The sequence below is a fragment of the Atractosteus spatula genome, chromosome 6 (genome assembly GCF_055471065.1).
Source record: "Atractosteus spatula isolate fAtrSpa1 chromosome 6, fAtrSpa1.hap1, whole genome shotgun sequence".
Classification (NCBI taxonomy): Eukaryota; Metazoa; Chordata; class Actinopteri; order Semionotiformes; family Lepisosteidae; genus Atractosteus; species Atractosteus spatula.
In genome coordinates, this window is record NC_142711.1 from 55238016 (window position 1) to 55258668 (window position 20653).

General features: G+C 36.3%; 1 protein-coding gene across 2 annotated transcripts in view; it reads left to right on the top strand.

The window, feature by feature from the left end:
* Positions 1–20653, top strand: part of efr3a (EFR3 homolog A (S. cerevisiae)) — a 133268-nt gene that overhangs the window by 60927 nt on the left and 51688 nt on the right. For both annotated transcript variants that reach the window (XM_088919095.1, XM_088919094.1), the window contains exons 7-8: positions 3242–3391; positions 12863–12997. In XM_088919095.1, the coding sequence (XP_088775221.1) occupies positions 3242–3391; positions 12863–12997 (285 nt within the window). The remainder of the gene's footprint in view (positions 1–3241; positions 3392–12862; positions 12998–20653) is intronic.

Sequence of the window (20653 nt, forward strand, 5' to 3'; positions counted from 1 at the left end):
TAAAATTAATAATTAAGATTTCATTAAAAACATATTGCACTCTGCATACTTGATGTGTTCCAAAAGTATTTTTATACTTATTTTATTTAAAGGTAATACCACAATTGCAATGCTGTATTAACATAGAGTGATTCTTTGAATTAGTGAAGGGGAATTGCTTTGCCATATGGTTCAAATATCCTCCGTGTTTCCTCAGAGAGTTCAGACAAATCTTGCATTATCATTAGAAGAGTCGTTGTTTTCTTTCTCTGTCTAGTCTTTAATGAGCTGTTAATTTTCACTTTTTTCCAGCATTAGCACTGCTTTTACATAATGTTTTACTGCTTAGCTATAGTGTATGTCACCTGGCTGTCACTGTGATACACCGTAAAAGTTTAGCAATACTAAATATTGGTTTAAATGTGATGATTTATCTACCTGTGTGCGTTTACAAAATCCTTTTTGGTGAATCGATCTCTTTGGATTGTTGTGCTGTGCTTTGACAATGATGTCATCTGTCACAGGTGTGGGCTACCTCTATGGCCAGAGACTTCCTGAGGGTTTAGAAGTTGTATATTTAGCCACAGATACATGTATAGTATATTATAATATAGGAATAATTCATGAGAATTTTGTCATTAATCAATTTAACTCTCACCATTACCCCACCAGCATAAGCAGGTTCAAAAATGGAAAGAGAATAGGTTCTGTCAGAAGAGATTAAAAATACATCATTCTGAAATTTGCAGTATGGAAAATGTTATGCTGTGGTTATTCAATTGGAATCTGTATTTGGGTCTGTTACAATTTAACAGTGAAAATGTCCTTGCAAATGTAATTTGAACCAAATAAAACAAAAATTTTCTATTCTACCTTATGGATATTTGGGGTTTTAGTTTCTATCCTTGATGCTTAAAACTTGGTCAGTTATTTCTGTGCCTAACTTCCCTTTATTTGGTGGAGTGATATTGGACATTAATGAGCTTCAGCTGTTATCCTTCTGGGGTTTTCTCATAGTTAAATGACAGGGGGTCTGATGGCAGTTATGCCAGTGATCTCAAACTTGATAATGTTGGAGAATTGATAAAAACATTCACTCTGGAAGTCACTCAAAAAGTCTGATATGCTTGTTAGCATCCACTATTGACACTTCCGAGTATTTAAGCATTGGAAAATGAGTAACCACTTTACTCTTCATTTGATTTGGAAACCACACTAATCTGATTTTGGAGGCTTTGACATTTGAATACAGTTTCTGGATCCCACAAACCCCACTCATCCAGTTAGTAATGTTTATTTCAAGAAAATCATTTCCTTTCCCATGCCATTGTATAAAAATACAAACTTCTCTGAGCTGCCACTCAAACTGCAGCACTTCTCCTAAATTTTATACATTTGTATAAAAATATTTCCTGGTTCTCGGCAAAAGTGTCTTCCCTAACTCTCTAGTTCACTTATTTCACTGTTATGTGAATAGCAGGATCGGTGTCTAAAACCTTTACGCACAGGAGCCCTTGATATAGTATATAATATCGAGTAAAAAAATCATCTTCTTTTACTTTGTCTTCATTCTTTTTACAAGTTTGCAAAATGTCAGCTGGATCACCAAAACTGTGGTCACATTTGCAAGTTTTTTTCCAGGGGAGCTTCTGAAATTTGAATCAAACAGACATCTTCTCATACAAATCTGATTATTTTGTTCCTTTTACCACTTCCATTGATAACAATTTCTTGCTAATTTCAATTTTTAGGCTCATTTGTCCCACAAAAATCAAGCACTGTGCTGTTATCTTGATGTCAGTGCTGTCATTGAGAGCTAAGGAAGACATTTTAAGGGATTGTACTTTATTGTTCACCTCAGAGTACCTCAGAGCAACCGCAGCTCACCTCAAAATGTAGCAATCTTGTGTCAAACCATAACTTGCTTCTTGAACCGCCAACTGTCACAAAAACATTTTTGCTGAGCTTTAATGCTGCAAGATTTTTTCTCGTCCTTATTTGTTCTTTTCTCACCTGTTAAGTTGACACCATCATTACGATTTTTCATTGTAAAATGATGATCCAGATTATACTTTAGACCACCTCATTCTTTAAAAACCCAACTCTCGCCATCGACTTTTTCTTGCTAGAAAGTGCACAAGTTCAAATAAGAAAACAGTTGGAGTTTTATCAACTATACAATACACCATTGTCACTATCAATAAGATTGTTTTATAGGCCACATATAATTTCTTGTATTAGGAATTTGTCTTCTTTTCGCATACCCCAACTTGCTCTCCATGAGACACAGACAGGGAGAGAAGCTTGGGGTCAGAGTGCAGGGTCAGCCATTTATACGGCATCCCTGGATCAGTTGAGGATAAGGGCCTTGCTCAGGGTCCCAATAGAGTAGGATTCCCCTTCCAGATACCAACTGGCAACCTTCCAGCCACAGGCGCAGATCCTTAGCCACAGACCCACCGCACCGCACCTATGTAACACAATTCACTATGAATAAAAATCACCCAAGAATTCAGTGGACTAAAAGTTGTATTGAATGATTAGACTAAATTTGTCTTAACCTGCTTGGCTGAAGGCTAACCCACTGGCCATAGGACGAGACGGTTAGGACCCTCGTGCAGAGTGAGGAGTGACCAAGGAGTTGCTGCAAAGGTGTAGATGGGGTGGAGGTGGGATAGAAAAAGATGTATGCGAGAGATCACGTACAGTACTTGATTGGTTTCATCCTTCCCAAACTTTTCAATTCAATTCAATTTATTTTTGCATAGCGCCTTTCACAACAAGGTTGCCCCGACTTTATAGCTATAGATCATAACTACAAATTATAACTTATAACTACATAATTATAACTTTTGTTATAATCTCCTTTATACATTTCATCCAAATGGTACATCGTGTCTACAATGCTACAACATGCTTGTAGTTAATGGAAAAACTGTAAGTACAAGCATCTGTTGCATTTTTTAAAATCTTTTGCCGCATTCAGTAATGGAATATGTGAAGTACTGTTACAACTTAATAAACAGTTGGCAAAAAACAGATGTGGCCATAGGGCCATGTTTTGAATACCATGGTTTATCAGCAGATGATCAAGAAACTCATTTTTGATTTTTCCTTTTTATGTAGTACATAGTCTCGGTAATAATTTAAAAAAAGTTACTACCCTAACCTGTTAAACACGTATTTTTATCTTGGCATAGTGCTTCTTGAGCTGTGGGTGTCAGAAGTCAAGTCTCTTACTGGTGTGTGCTGTTTTTTGCAGGATACGTGTTGCTGGAATCAAAGGTTTGCAGGGGGTAGTCCGCAAGACAGTGAATGATGAACTGCAGGCAATAATTTGGGAGCCACAGCACATGGACAAGCTTATCCCATCCATGCTATTCAACATGCAGGAGGCTGAGGACTCTGACAGGTGAGAGGCAACACAGGTGGCTGGAGGGAAGACATTTCCCAAGTGACAATATGCAGTATCTGTTAATATTTTACTAGCTTTTTTATGTGTCAGTATTCCACCTGCAGCATAGAATGATAAAAAATCCTATTGATAAAGTCACAACTACTTCTTTACTTTTTATCTTTAAAATAATGAAGACTTCCATAGAACCATTGATCTGAAATGTTTTTCCAAACATATTTGTTTTAAACCTCTTAACTGTTGGAGAGATTAACAGTTTGTAATATTTTCACAAGCTGAAAGCTGGTGGACTTCTATAATACATTTGCATACATTAAACAGAACATCACAAGGGTTTCACTCCTGACTAGGTAAAGCTGCATAGTTTTAGAGTGAAAGCGATATGAGATTCTGTTGAAATGTTGCCTTTTTTTGGTGATTTCATTTATTTGATTTATCTGAGAGAAATATTTCTTCTCCGTTTAGTAATAAGGGCAAACTTGTGTCAGTTCTGCTTTTCATGTTATAGTTATAGGAGTTCATGGGTTATGACTTGGGTATACCTGTATTGTTTCATTCTTCCAAAATAATGCCGTTTAGCACTTCTCAAGTACAGTTGTGATTGCTAACACTGAAAAGTATTCTCACTGATAACTGAAATTGAAATAATTCAATGTCAGCACTTAAGTTGATATTCCATTTTGCACATATTGTCTAACCATGACTCTTCATTCAATTTAACAAAACACTCTTAGGCAAGTGCAACGCATCAAGCTCTCCAAAAATACCAGAAATATATGTTTTTCGTAGCCTGTGCTTTGCAATCCATCATCTTTGTTAGCAACCTGCTGACTTTTTCTTCTATGACTCACTGGGGGAAAAAGAAAACAAAAACCTTTGTGCAAAGTCTTATAGTATTAATCCCAGTGGTTGTGTCACAATTAAAGGCCATGTGGAGTAAACTGTCCAACAAAAGAAAGCAATTTCTGCCATGTGTTTCTGAAGGCAAAAATTGATTTCCTTTTTTTAATATATTTGTTTCTCGGCAGACCTTTGTATGAATCATCGAGTTTATTCCGTAGCTTTGCTGACAAGTGCCGCAGTATAGACCTGACAAGAGGCTTGCTCACTGCAGCATACAGTAGCAGCATTCTGCCTTCATGACATTCCACCCACTGCCCCATGCTGCTCTACACAGCTGCCCATCTGGAAACCAGCCTGCTACTCCCCTGTCTATTCGTTCTCTTACATCTCAGTGTTAATCTCTCATTGTTCAATCAATTGTCTGCTTCGATAGCATTCCACCTCTCCTCTCCAGTTTCCCTGCTAAAGTGACTGTGGTGTCATTGAAAAAAGATAGCCCGGGTGCCTTTTTGTTTTTGTGTAAACAGAACTGAATGTGCTTCCTGCTAATTATGCACTGACGTACTAATTGATGGAAGCTGATTTGAATAATAAGGAGTGATGAGAAAAACATCGGATCTGTGCTTCAGAGAAATAATTGGGTGGCGCAAGTTTTTCTGTGTGGTAGTTATAGAAGTCATCTTTAACCCCCCCGCTAGAGCACTGTTTTTCAAATTGCAGATCTCTGTTGCATCCCAACTGCAGTGTTAAAATAATTAGGCCTTTTGGTTCATTGTACATCAGTAACCTCCAGAGCACCGAGTTTAGCAGTTAAGACCTCATTTTTTGAGTAAAAATATTTTCATTACATATTTCTTTTTTTCTTCCAGTACATAAGTGTATTTTCTTTTCAGTGAGATCTGAGAATTGTTTATAATTGCTGATTTAGAAGGGCGCAGAAAAGTATGGTTGTTTAAAACAAAGTCGTTTAAGTAAAAATAAAAATAAAAAATCATTTAGAACATGATTTAGATGTACAATTTTCAAAATCACAAGTGGGACCAAGTCATTGATTTTTTGTGTGTGTGTTACACACCATGATATTTTACTTTCCTTATTTGTATAAAAGTTAAAACTGTTAAACCTGTTGTGGTTTTTACAAGAATGACTTCATGACAATTTAGTATTATCCCTGTCCATTCACACAGTGAGCAGTTCATTAAGTAAAGCTTGTATTCTGTCCTACCAGCTTCATATCAATTTAGTCTAGTCTACAGGAGGGTTGAAATTGAATAGAAGGCCAACATATCATTTCATTTCTTTTTTTGGGTGCGTAGTGATTGTACAGCTGGTGTGATTTGGGTTTAGATTCTGTCAGTAATATCCCTGTCTTTTAAGTTTTGGCCTCAGGAGATAACACTGTATAAAGAGCTGCTGTAAAGCTGGCTGCATTGGTTCAGAATTTGACAGGGAAATAAAAGCCTTGACTGTCCTTTTTGAAAACACAGAAAGAAAGAGACAGTTTCTGATAGCACAGCAGCAAAGCTTTATTTTTCTTCTGTATGCATCTATAATGATCAAATAGTAGAAGTATTATCTAACTGACAACAGTTTGATACGCAGTAAGCATTCACAATAAATAAGGTTGACAAGTTTTGGAATTATTTTTTTCTTACCAAAAATTTATGACTTTAGATGTCTCTTGCATTGACAAAACATATCCATTTAAGGACCTCATTCGCAAAGCAATTAGGAGTGTGTAAGACAAAGATAAGGGGCTGGTCCCTGGCATTCACAAACCACGAAAAAAGTGTCTGAAAGACCTGCATGATGCATGCGGGAAAATGTGCATGTGAATTTATGTTTGGAGTTGTAAATTTTCTTGTGCCCTTTTAATGATGATAATTTATATAATCATGGTTTTCACATATGAAAAAGGTGTGTTTAAGCTGTGTGCATGCTTGCAGAAGTGAAAATCAGGTTCCTCTTATAAAAAAGCTGCTATGCAGCACAAGTGGAGGAACAACCATTTGCTTATAGGATAAAACACTATTTTCAAAGGACAGAGACAGGAGAAAGGTCCGGAGCCGAAAGGCCAAAGCATGGTGGTGCTCATAATATTTTGAAATGCATATTATTTCAATAAATATTTTAGAATATGTCTGTAGTCTCCAGAAACAACAACTTGCACAGCCTCTCCTTTGCTTTCCAACACATTCTTTGTCCCATCTTTCATGCTGTCTGTGCACATAATCATTACACTTCTACACTTGAAGATAATGGGTGTCTCTTTTGATAAGGAATGTCTTCTCATTTGACCTGTATTAATGTGCCTGTGCATATTACTTGATAGTGTCTCTACTCGTAATATGCTAATGATTTCCATCACACACATTTACATAATAGACACTTACCTTTATGAATACAGCATATTTTTTATTACATGTGGTACAATACTGCTTACATGTGTCTATTATTTGTAGACTTTTGCTGAGTAATTGCATATGAGGCCCTGAGAGAGACCACACAGCAAAGGAGCAGCAGGTTCACTAGCTGATTCATTGTTCTAACACAGGTGTCCTCAGCTCCTGTCCTTGACAGCCAGAGGCTGGTCTAGATTTTATTTTGTATGAGCTTTTAATTACATACCAGAATTATTTGCTTAATTGCACACATTTACCCTTTTCCTCGGGGTTGGTATGCAGGTGTTTTTTTGAAGAACCACGGAGAACCTATGGCCCTTGAGGACCAGAGTTTTAGGCTCCTTAAATGCCTTCACTGCAATTTACATTGCATCCTTTAAAATTGCGTTCTCATAATTATTATTTCTGATTGTTTCCCTCTTACTGTTTTTGGTGGTTTACGTGGTATGTTTAACAGTGTCTCCCAACTGTAAACCTTTATTAGGAAAGTTTCAGCACAACCCCCCCTCCCCTCAAAAATATTATCCGCATTTACTCTTTCTTCAGGTTTATACCTGCCTTTCATCTGACTTGATTAAAAAGGATACAGTTTGTCACAAACCTTTGAAATCGGTTGGTAGTTCATAGTCATCATAACAACCTGACAGTTATGCAGTGAAAGAGATGCAGCTTCAAATGGAAATGGGCTCTGAATAAACAAGCAGGCAGATCATCATTATTTGCCTAGGCTGTACCTCAGGTACATCAATGATATTTTCAAGATGTCTACAAACTTAGGAGAAGTTGTCAAACAGTTCATTTAGTTTTCAGCAAGTTTCACCCAGTTTTGGCATATGAATATTTGAGGAAATATAGCAAGAATATATCCTGCTTTCAGTTCCAGTATTATCACTGCCTGCCATTACAAACCCACCAGCTCACAATAATAATAAAAATGACATCAATAACTAAAGTCATTTTCTCATATTTATGTTTTCTGACACTCAGAGGCTTGTAATATCACTATTCCTTATCCTCAATTTTTAAGGCTCACTTAATTTAAAACAATGAATTTTTCAAAGAAAAATAATGGATTGTGAACTGTGTTTTCACATAGCATAATTTTTACAGCTAGATTCAGAGCATTGTGTATGGGCAGGGAGAATGTTTTAAATAACCAAAGAAAGACACAGAAGAGAATTCATCTAGTCTGAAGAGGCCACTTATGACAGAAAAGTTAAGATAGTTATGCGGCAGAACTGTACGATTCTAGTAAGGCCCATCTTCAATACCTAATTTTAGAACACCACCATTACTTTAAAATAGAAAGGACAAGGACCTTGAAGTACAATTGTTCCACATTGATATTAAACTTCTTGGGCTGCTTTCTAATGGCCAGTTCCCGAATCTTTAGGTGCACAAGTAAAAGTGTAGTGTGCATACAGTGTATATACATATTCAACTAATTGTACATTGGAGAAACTGAAAGAAAATTAGCTGACCACTTTGTGGAACACATGCAATTCTTCAATAGCAGTATTCATAAATACTTAAGATGATCTTAATCTGTGTATAGCAGGTATAGTGAGTTACAGAAGAGTATAGTGGATTATAGGACACATGTTTCCCATAGGAATAATATAGTAGTGCAGTGGTTAGCATTGCTGTATCACAGAGCCGGGGCTCCGAGTTCAGTTCCTAGGGTGCTGTCTGCGTGAAGTTTGTATGCTCTTCGTGTGTTCACATAGGTTTTCAGGTGCTCAGGTTTCCTCCCACAGTCTAAAGACATACTGGTAGGTTAATTGGCTTCTGCTAAAAATTGGCCCTGGTGTGAGTATGTGAATGTGTGTCTGTGTGTGCCCCATATTGGACTGATGTCCTGTCCAGGGTCTATCCTGCCTTGCGTCCTCTCCCCATGTGATTGTACTGTATTAGGACATTAGAAAATGGGAGGATGCATGCCTCCCACAAACAGCTCATGATCTGGATGCAGAACACTTTGTAACCACCTGGAACTAACATTCTACTCTAACATCATAACACTATCCTGCACAGCCATTTGCATGGGTTTGCTGCAGTTTGGGTATATTTCCTGCTAAACAGCTGAAGAAAGTCTCAAATGCCATCAACTGTTTTAATCATATAAATCTTCGCAACACACTATTTTATTTTGGTTAATTTTGAAAGCTGCTGTTCAGTGTTTAAACAAGTATAACTGTTCAAATAATTTAAATGTATATACCAGTTATGTGAGAGATACAATATATGTATATCCTGTATATGTCTTCACTTTACCTTAGAAAGCCCAGCAGTAGTTAATAGTGATGGTGTGAGTGGGATTAAAGCCATAGGAAAGACCCAAGGCTACTGTCCCAATGCATTAATATGCAAATTACACATTTTCTGTTGCAGTTACATACAGTCTGTAGTGATTTCTTTAAAACGGCAAAATCACAGTATTCTACATTTTTTATTCAAATTCATACTCATGTATTTTGCTAGTTGGTCTTGTGATGATAATGATCAGCCTTTATAATTTCATTTTCCAAGCTATGTGCACACTGTAGCAAAGGAATCTTGTGAACTCTCAAGGTATTCTTCAGTACCAGAATTGTGACAACAGTACTGCGCCCTGTTTTTCTAAAAAAAATAAAATAAGTCCATCTATTTAACAACAAAAAATGCAACATTTTATTTTAATAGTTCACCTTACGTTGAAGCATAAAGAATGAGGGGAAAAAAGTGATAGTATAGCTATGGTCAAGGGCATTTGATTCTGTTAATTGCTTCTCAGAAAACGATACGTGACTGGAAACCCGAATGTGGATATAAATGTCTGCTAGGGGATAGTTTTATGTCACTAATTGGGCTTGTTACATGTCGCTCTTTGCAAGCAGCGCTATGTGGTGGATCAAACAAGTGGATTTTAGAATGACCTTGAGTAAATTTTTAATTGCTTAAATATGTTAAATCTTATTCCCTTGTTTTTTTATTTCACCTCCAGAGTGTTTTTACTAGATCATATTTTAAGGAATATCTTATTTTCTCACTCACTGTGTGCGTGCACTGTATAACAATTGAGAGGATTAGTTGTGTTTTTTTTCATTCTGTTACTTTGCAAAGTAAAGCATCATTAAAATCTGTGTGGGATTGCGCCTCCAAATATGTCGCTGATTGATAGTTTTAGATTAATTTGCTGTGTGGTGATATTTGTAATGCCTGGTTAGGAGACACAGACATGAGGTGAGTGTAACAGATTATTTGTGACATTGGGATATTGATCTCACAGCCCATGTCTTTCACGCACCTTAGTGGCCATATCATGCAGTGTCCTTTCATACATCATGGTCTGTTTAACATCTTCAGATTCTGTGGTCATGACTGTGCATTTTGATAGAGCCACTTGCTTTAAAAGTAACCATGCAAGACTATGCAATTGCAGTAGACCATGTGGAAAGGCTAAAGAGCAAGGAAAGGGTTATAGAAAGTACTGTTTATGTTTATGACCTCAGATAAAGCTTTTCATAATCAATAATTGTTTAATCATGACCATCATTCTGGAATGATGGATGTTATATTTTTGTATTTAGAATCATTTGTATTTAATTTTTTTTTTTTCATGAATGTTTGTTTTGCTCTCCCTGTTTTTTCTGGCCTACGTTTTTATTATTTCTCTAACTCCTTTGAGTTTTAATTAAATATTTTATTAAAGGAACAACAGTAAAAAGGTCCCGCATAATGTTTTATGTAAACCATCTACAGCTTTCTGCTTGAGGAGTAGTAAAACTTTTCCACTAACTCATAAAGCAGTAATTCAGTTAGTTGTATCAAATATATAGTTCACAGTTTCCCATTGGCTGAAGAAGCCTTTTTTAACCTTGCAGCACAAACACTGTCCAGAATTGCATCAGTAATGTTCTGCCTCAAATGGATTCAGGGCTTTGTGTCTGGTTTGAAATTCTCAATTTGTTGCAACCTATAGGTTTATTTATCATCTATCATTTTGTTGGATTTTAAGTCTAGTCTACTTAAACCCAGTAGATCTGCAACACAGTATATAGTTATTCATTAATACTGTATGTGTGCAGTACACAATGCACTTCAGGTTGTTTTCTGAAGCTTCTTTTACACAAAATAGTGTGGAAAGCTAGTACAGTACCATGTAATATCTGTTGAGGTCCCAGAGCTTGACTGAAGTATTTAACTCAAAATAGATGATAATGAAAGGTACAGTAGGTAGGTATGTAGTGTGGGCAGAAGAAAATTGAATTATCTTCTCTGGAGGAATTGCTGCCTACAGACCATCTGCTCCTGCTTCATGAGGAAGTTATTTGTCATCTAATTGTATCAGACTCAGGCTGTGCAGTAGTTTATTTTGAGCAATCTTTACATGGTTGTAGAACACTTCTTTCAGTTACTTTCTTTTGAAGAATTGGACCTCGGACTGTACCACACAGGGTTAATTTTTGTTCACGATGTTCATCAATTAGATGCACTGTATTTCCTCTAGACAGGATCTTTAAACCCATTTTCCAAATCTTCCTTTTACCATTTCGTAAATAGGGTTATTGTAAATAATGATACTAATTCATATAAAATGTCAGATTAGATGTACTGTATACGAGCTACCTTTAAAGTGTGTTGTTTTTTATTTAAAAATGTTGCATCATCTGTCCCATTCTTTTCCTCTACCAAAAACTGGTTGTCTCAGATAGTTAACATATAAGAAATGAGACTTCTCTTTTCAGGAAGTGAAAAGGTTCAGCTATTTTAGCCTGCTATAGTGTGTAGGACTTTCTGGTTACTTTTTGATGGTTAGGTTCCAGGTCAGAAAAAATGTTTTTCACGATGTGTTTACCCACCTTCTGCATATTATTCTACAGGAAATCTTACTGGTGCATTTTTACAATTTTACCATAACATTCTTAACATTTTTTCTGCCCTTTTATTGCTTCCCCATATTGTCTAAACCATGTAACTGATGTGTCAACATTAACATCTACGTACATCATTGTCTCATTTACAGGAATTTGTAAAAGTGTAGTAAGGTCAGCAACTTTTACTTTGTACAGTAATTCTGGTGAAAAGTCAGGAAGATCTTCTGCTGAACTGCGCCCGTGACACTGTGGCCCCACAAAATGTGACACAGTGGAGGATTCCCCAACTAGCTCAATGACAGCCCTGTTTTGCTGTCACTTGGCAAATTCTGCACTGTGTTTAGGGTGTAAAGCATAAAGCAGGGGCTTGTAAGACTGCTGCAGTTAAATATTTTGCTGGTTGAACTATTCTAGGCCCTTCACATTGCTGCATTTGTCTTCAGAGCTTTATTTTGTACAATTTACTTGTCTGATGGCTGTGCAGCTACTGATGGTTTCTAAGGATCTTGGCAGTTGTACCATTCGTACAAGTTTAGTTAAGTGGTGAAAGTGGGCGAACAGTATCTCCAAAAATCTGTTGCTTATGTGAACATCGCATCCTTTTTTTTAAATTTACCATTTGCTTTTTTCTGTATTAGTTCCAACTGTTCGGGATTGCCATTTCCTAATAACCTCAGCTGAGTGCCGCATCATCCTTACTAGCAGATGCATATATCCTTCAAAATGTGCCAAGCCATTTTTTTTCCACATTGCAAGCTCCCAGCACCAATGAGAAACTACATCAAAGGGAAGGCAGATGCATCTCTTGCAATTAACACCTCTAGCTTGCAGGTGTTTGGTAAGCCACAGAGATTGCTGCTGCACTGCAAGCCAAGAAAACATTGCCTGGCTTCAAGCCATCCTGCCCTGGCAGCACTCCTCCTGTATCATGTCACCACTTGGTTCATCTCAGTCACAGCTGGTCAGTGACACAGCCCTGATACAAACAATGTCTGTGAGGTGGTATTAACTGGATGTTCCAAGTTACTAAGGATACCATTGAAAGAAAAATGTGAGGCCATTTAGATTTAGTTTTCCAAATCTAAATTGAAAAAATTGACTTTAACCCTTCTGTTTTAGAAATTTGGCAGATGTGTTTATTTTTGTTTGGTGTGGTTTTTCATCATCTGTTAGCGCGATTTGGCTTGCTTATGCTTCTCATATTGTAAAGATGGAGGTGGCGTGTGCACAAATGCATGTCTCATAAGCGTCGCACACCAATGTACAGGGAGCTTAAATCAAAAGGCTGCAACTCTGATGTCTTTTCTTTCATCTTCTGTATCAACCCTGGCATAACGTACTCTGCTCTTTGTGCTCTGCTTCATTAGAGCCGGTCTTCCCACCACTCCCTCGGGCAGAGAGAGAGATGAAAACCCCGCCACCTTGGCAGAGAGCTGTTTCAGAGAGCTGCTGGGACGCGCTGCCTACGGCAACATGAACAACGCTGTGAGACCTGTGTTGGTGTAAGTATACAGCCCATGGTGTAGAACACAGGGAAACACATAACACAATCATAAATCCCAATAATAATCCACATACCCCTTGTTTTTCCTGCAGCCGATACAAATTTCAAAATATTTTGGGGGAGGCACAGCAGCTTATGATGAAAGACCAGCCCCTTCTCTTTCATGCGTGTTAATACTGTGCATAGGTGTAGCAATACTGAGTGAAGAGCAGCAGTGAAAGTCTATCCCGAGGAAGTGTATTGTGTGCTGCTTTTCCTTGGCTCAGCACAGTTATTCCTCAGCTCTCTAAGCTAGAGCTGTGTTTCCGTTTGACATTTTGAACTTGGTTTGATGGACTTTGCCGAAACCTGCTTGGCTCAGTCTCCAAGGTCGATTGGTTATTATTCCCGATACCACTTAAGTAACATACTGTATGCAAATAATGCAGATTTAAAGTAATAGTGTTCATTAAAAAATAAGGAGCTAAGTTACTACATAAATCTACAGTTAGAGCCATATTTGCAATATGAATTTCAAGGCAGTTCTGATGAACTTGCAGATGCAAAGTTAGTCACACTTGTCAAGTCTTGATATGAAATTGGAGCAAGACTAAATTTGAATTTTTGTCCCTGTATAGGTTAATACAGTATGTAGCATGATTTGGGGTAATAAACAGGGTAGAACAGTTGCTAAGAATTAGTGGTTGTTTTGGATTTTACATTTCACACTCTACTGTACATTCCAGCTAAGAAAATTCAGCTATTTAGATAAACCCCACCCTGTCTATGCCGGTAGCTACACTTCATGTTCTGGAGAAGAATAATGTGATCTTAAGCTTCACAAGTGTCATCAGTCTTAAAGAGTGCAGATTTCAGGTTCTTTTGAAAGTCGTTGACTGCTGTTCATTCTGAAATCCTCACTACAGATACAGTAATAATAGAAATTTAACCAATGACAAACTGAAGGAATATATTTACATGAACTGGCCTGGGTGAAGAAGTCTCCCATTAAGGCAACCTCTGACATTTACTTTTCAGTACTACACAGCATTTTTGGTTTGTTCTCTGGCTTTCCAGGTTATCATATGCAGCATATGCCAAATAAATTACAAGTAATAATAATGTCTTTGAAGACTTTTGCATTCAGCAGGATAATACACTTATCCATTTAGTCAATCTTGATGGCTGCTGTCTGAAAATTGGCCACAACCTAATATATTAATAAAACACTTTTTTTCTCCTGCCTAAAATTATAATTCATGAAAGGGTTGCCATTTAGCAGCTGTTGCTTATACAGTAGTTAGCATTTTGTGTCTGAAAAATCCTTAAATACAACAGTGACTTTCAGTTAATATACCAAGACTAAAATAGCCTCTGTGTATACTTCACCATGCGTTTCCAGTTCACCCATGCTGCAGTCGCATTCCTCTGTAAATCCTTAGGCCAGTAATTTATCATCCTTTAAAAACTGAGATGAGAATTGTTCTACAAGTAACTCTATTAAGGAGTAGTGTAGAGGGAATGAATAATTACACACGCCTTGTTGCTTTTATTCTCCAGAATATCAAACTTTTCTAGATAGAGCCAAAAGTCTTTGCAGGTGTTTTTCCACTTACTGCCTTCGTGAAAATATCCTTTAAATGTTCACTGTAGATCTAAAGCTGATTATTGTTCAGAATCTTTATTTTTGTCTAAACATAGCCAAAAACTGGGAAAGTCTCTCCCCCTCCCATCTGACTCCTGGCAAAAGACTCCAGAAGTGAAATTGTGCAGAATTGATGGAAGTATAATGAGGACATTTCGCCATCCACAGAAACTCTCCAAACCTCCACTGTCCTTTCCCCCACCACAGTGAATCAGAGACACTGAAAACTTTGCATAAATACTTACAAAAGCCAATATCCAAAAATTCCAGGGTATGGATTACACAGGTTCCCAACAAAGCAGCAACAATCAAACACAAGATTGGTTCCTGCTATTGTGAAAGACCAAGACCAGAGCCCACTTTCTGCAAAATCAACTCTTTAAAGCATGATGCAGTGCAAAGGAACAAGTAATAGGTTTATTCCATGCTGAAAAAAATAAGAGAGAAAACACGTTTCGGCCGTGGAGCCTTCTTCAGCCTGTCACACCTGAAGAAGGCTCCACGGCCGAAACGTTGTGTTTTCTCTCTTCTTTTTTTCAGCATGGCATAAACCTATTACTTGTTCCTTTGCAGCCTACGCATGCTGACACAGCTACCCACCTGAAATGAAACAGTGTATCTTCTTCTTTGTAATATTGGACAAGGGGAAAAAAACATGTCCCCTGCAATTAGATTTGTGATGCATTTCTTAAGAGTTTAGTCTGTTAGCATAACTCAAGCAATTTTGACTGTGCCTCAAGATTTGAAACTTAAACATTCCTGTTTGTCTCCCAGTGACTGGTTTTAAATGCTGCTGCAAAAACAAATATTTTACTAGGAGTCTTGAGAGGAAACCATTTCAAAATGTAAAAGTGTTTACAAATTATTATTATTATTATTATTATTATTAAAAAGCTAAAATACTTCTTCAGAATGTAAGAGTGATCTTGGCTGCTTTGTAGAATATTGGATAACCTTGTGCTATTAGAATGTTTCTCTGTGTGTGGGCAGCTTGTCATGAAGCTTATTTCAAGATTAAGTTTATTAAGTTTTGTTGGTTTAGAAGTCAGCTGTTCAGTGCCACTACTGCTCCGATTTAGCTGGCTATGAGTGCTTATCTGGAGACATGGGTTTGGGTGGAAAGTACACTGCCATCAAAAGGTTCTTACAAGGTTAACAACAGAAACATGGCACTCTGATCTCCTCCTGCTGTTATCATTCTAGAGTTGCCGTCTTAAACAGATCAGATGTGCGGAAAGAGAGATCATATGAGACAATGTATCTTATACATCAGTTAGCAGTACAAGTAGAGAGTATATCAAAGGGCCGGCTTGTCTAACCAGCATGGTGTCTGATATGACAGTGTACTTGTTTATGCAGATATACTGCATTATGGATACTTGCAGTGTTACAGTGTAGAATAGGTGCTTCACTGGTCTGTCTTGTCAACCAACATTTTATTGATTGGGAAAATAAACCTGGGCATTGGCAGACACACAATTCTGTCTTCATCTTCTTCTTGTTTAATAGGAACAGAATTCTGCCAGGTATTCATTCAGATAATGAATCCAATTATAATCTGCTCTGATTCTTGAAAACTAGTACGATTAATTTTTAAATCATTGCCAGTAAAGGTGATTTGTACTTTGATCAGTATTTGTACCATCATGTATTTTCTGAATTGAAATTAGATATATCCACAACCCTCAAAACATTTGCTTTGGTCTTAAAATTGGTCAGCATCAAACTGTAATTTCCAGAATTGACTCATCATACAGTATAAGCATCTCTGGGAGCATCAACTAAGAAAAATAATCATCATAAATTGTATCATAATTTAGTAGCTTGTTTTAAATTGTAGCATTGTAACTTCCAAAGGGGTTTGTAATACCAGATATTTCTCCTAAAATAAAGTGCATATTTGCCTTTGTGTATACCTGAGATGAAAACATTTTATGGTTGTTCATGGTAGTAATGATTAATCCTCAAATGTATTGATATGGAATCTAATTTTCATTGTAACCGTGTCACTACATATTTCCAATTACCCTGAAATTGGCCCAGAACAGACAGCTTAATTTCCACACCTGTACAAGTTATTTGACACTAAATTATTGCCATTAACACAAGTCTGGAAAAGAACATCCCAACTGGAATTAAATTAGTTTCCTAATGTACTTTTCCTATTAACTTACAAAAGTGTTTATCTAGAGAAAAACTCTAGTGATAGCCCAGGGTTCTTCTGAGCCTATTATGAGGCCCACAGAGAATTGCAGCCATTAACATGTTGTTTTCCCTTTATTAGACTTTTTTGCTTTATCAAATAGGTTGTAGAGAAATCTTAAAAACAAAATGAAGATTTAAAAATGTATAAATAACTGGCCTATTTTTTACCATCCTTTAGTTTTGTATACAATATATCTGCTCTAACCCTTTTCATGCAAGGACAATCAATATCAAGCACCATTTTGTATTCATGAAAAGGCTTTTCAAACTCCCATTTGATGAAATGGAACATTACTGATAGAATTACCCTGATATTCACTGTTGTTCCCTGTGAACCTACAAAAAAAAATGTTAATTTCCCTGTCCTCCATGTCTAGTATTTCTGAAACATACTGTAGCAATACTGTGCAATATAAAGTTGATTATACAGTACATTACTTACTAAAATAAAATATCTCTATTGAACCAGTTGGAATTTTAAAAGCAATTCTTAAACAGCCCTTAAAATAAACTAAATAAATGAGAAAACAATGTTATTTATTGCTTGTTATGAGATGAAAAATATTCTGTATATACAGTAGCAATTTGCGAATTGTATTTTGATGTATAAATGGACACAACAAATATGTAACATTTAACAGGAAACTAAAACATGAATTGCCTTCTTTAAATAAAGAAGGAAACCTTTTTGGGCAGGGTTAGAATATCTATTTTTATAGATGGATTTTGGATTGTATAGGAGCAGAACATAACATAAATCCATATTATACATTGTTCAGATAATGCAAATATACTGTAGTCTGAAATTGCAAATTTAAAATATTCTTCAGTGACACTTTTCAGAAGCATGCAATTTCCTGAGGGTGTAAATACTTTTCAACCATGCAGTGGTCCTGGGGCATTTCAATACTGCTGCATGTATTGAAATCAAATTCATTTCAAAAGAAGACTGCTTTTTAATTAAAACTGCAGTTATGTTAAATATAGTCAACTGCTAAAAAAGCAATACTTTCATTGAGTTTCCAGTTACAAGTTACTGACGGGCTCAATAATAAGGTAAAATAACCATTTTATAGTGCACTTGCCAGGAGCTTGATACTGCTTTATTTCTTAGTTAACATTTTAATTAAGGAAATTGGTTATAACCTTAGTTGTTTTGTGATAGGCATGTTATACATGTAAAAGTTATGCCTCTTCGAATTGATATACACATTTATATGCTTTTTAACATAAACATTTATATGTTTTTTGAAATCCCTTATCATTAAATTTAATGTTACTCTTTAAGGATAAGTGTGGCTAGATTATGGATGTATTTTGGAATTGACTTCAATTAAGCAACATCTTGTAGCTGAATTAGAGTCCCAAGGCTGTAATTCAAAACAATTTCAAAATGAAGTACTGTATATCGGAGGCAGTATTTGCATGGATGGCATCTGGGTACGAACAGGGTCAAACCAGAAGACTTGCAATAGAATCAGAGGTACTCACAAGTGAGCACTCTGATCACAAAGCAAAACGAGCTCTACAGAGGTGGCTGGTGTATTCCATTCTGTGTTACAGAATTGTCCAGTGAGTACAAAAAATACAAAAACCTGTCAGGGCCTTAACTTTTAAAAATATCTTATAACGGTAGGGAAGTATTTGTTTCCAAGGAACCAGGATAGTCCTGGTTATATTAACGGTTTTGCTTAAAAAAAAAAACTGAACAGCAGAGCATATGAAATAATTAAATTCGAAGATTACTTCAGCTTTCCTGACACTTCTCTACATTCATATTATATCAAGCTAAGAGGATTTGCTGGGCTTGCCCTCTTCAACCGTAACCCGATTTTGAGCAAAGTGGTCTGTCTTGGAAATGGAGCTACCTAATTGGCTTAATGTGTCATGAAATATGCATTTGTCCTGGTTTAACACCACCAGCTGGATGCTGAAATGGTGTTAAGCTGCTAGTAAAGCACAAAAATGATTGGACATCAATGCTGTTTGAGTGAATTCTATGTGATACTGCTTGTATGTGCTTATAAAGTGCTACTCACATACTTCTAATCTGTACTCATGTACTACTATGCATCATGCACCGTAGTGTATGTTGTGTTGTTATAAGTGTACTTCTGTACAATCTCTGATTCTCAAATGCGTGAGAGGGATCAGGAAATCTGACTCCTCTGTCAGTTTCAAGTTCACACTCATGACATGTGTGGAATAGTCTTTTTTATGTACAGTACATGACTTCATGTAATCCTGTAAGTGAAACAAACCTCATGCCTCAATTTTAGACCATAAACGATAGTGTAAGGCTCAAAGTTTGAGATGTTTGGCCCCATTCCCAAATTTATTGCCATGGGCTGCTGCTCATCCTTAATTTAATAAAATATATCCCTAATGCTTTGCAACCAAGCCTGATCTTTATTTTTTCTAAAGTAAAATGATATCATTTTGTATTTAATACTATAATAGTAAGGTATCATGGGTTCTGGTGTTATTTAAAATTGAATAAAAAGCTGTGGGCTGTAAATTTGTTATAGTAGTCTCCATTTTTCTGTTTGTATCTACCGTGTGCTTTCTGAACTGAGTGGTTCAAGTCAGAGAAGAGAAAATATATTGCAGAGGCAACCCTTTGTAGATTCAATTGTAAGTAGCGAAGTCTGTGTACTGTGGATTTCTGTCAGTCAGTGCTTCAGAAATTCAATTTATACATTAAGAACAAAAGCTTATTCCCACAACCATTTTGATAAGAATGACCATATATGGGAAGACAAAATATTCAACATGGTTTTCTATTAGATTAAATAATCTATTCAATAATAAGTTTTTTCTGCAACAGTTTTTTTCTGAAAACATACTGCTGAACTATTTATTTAGCCAGCATCCAATACATTTTCAAATCTTTTGTTTTCCATTTATTCCTCCACCAAAGTATGCTTTCCATCTTAATCTGAAAGTTGTAAGAAATATACTTCGAACATAAATTATTAAAGTTTTGATAGTGTTAGTTGCATGTTAGTTCACTATTAAAGGGTGGGCTGCATTTTGCATACAAAAAAGCTTTTAAAATTATTTTTCAAGGTTTAATGCTATTTACAGTTTGTGATTTATTTTTTCACTTCAGATTTCATTCAGTTGAATAATTTTATGAACTAACATGGGTAGAAAGCATGGAAGCTTGGGAATTTGCCTCCATATTACTTTAAGTAATTAAAATAACATAAAGTGTAGACTTTGTTTAGGTTATTCATTTTTGGTTTTCTTCAAAAAGCTGAGACAGATTTGGAATGCAAAATCAAATATAAAGTTCTTCCTTGATCTCATACTCTATATCCCAAACCAAGTTTGAATGCTGAACGTTGTTGGAACAATAAGTGAAAAAGTGTGTGGGTGTGTGTTGGTAGATAACTTGATAGATCATTTGTGCATTCAGTAGTCTTAACAGTGTCTCAAGCACAATTTATGATATATTGTAATGCATATGAAATTTATCTAAATGTTATTATTTTACTTTGTTGCTGAGCTGATCTTTAGAGGCAGGGAAAAGACATTCTTCATGGCTGTCTAAAAATAGCATGAGGGTTTGGCTGTATCCAGTTTGACGTCACTGATGGCGACTGTAGCTTGCATTAGTATGCAGCTAGTCACCTGCCGAAGCTGAAGCAGATGACTAGTTTTTCTCAGGGATGAACAGATAATATAGCTGAGAAATGTGAAGATTGATAGCTACCTCATTCCTACTTGCACAGCTGGTGAAAAGGGGAAAGTGAAATAAATGCTGTTGTGTGTATAGCCCCTGTTTTATCTAGATTTCAGCAGAGAACGTACGGGAATATG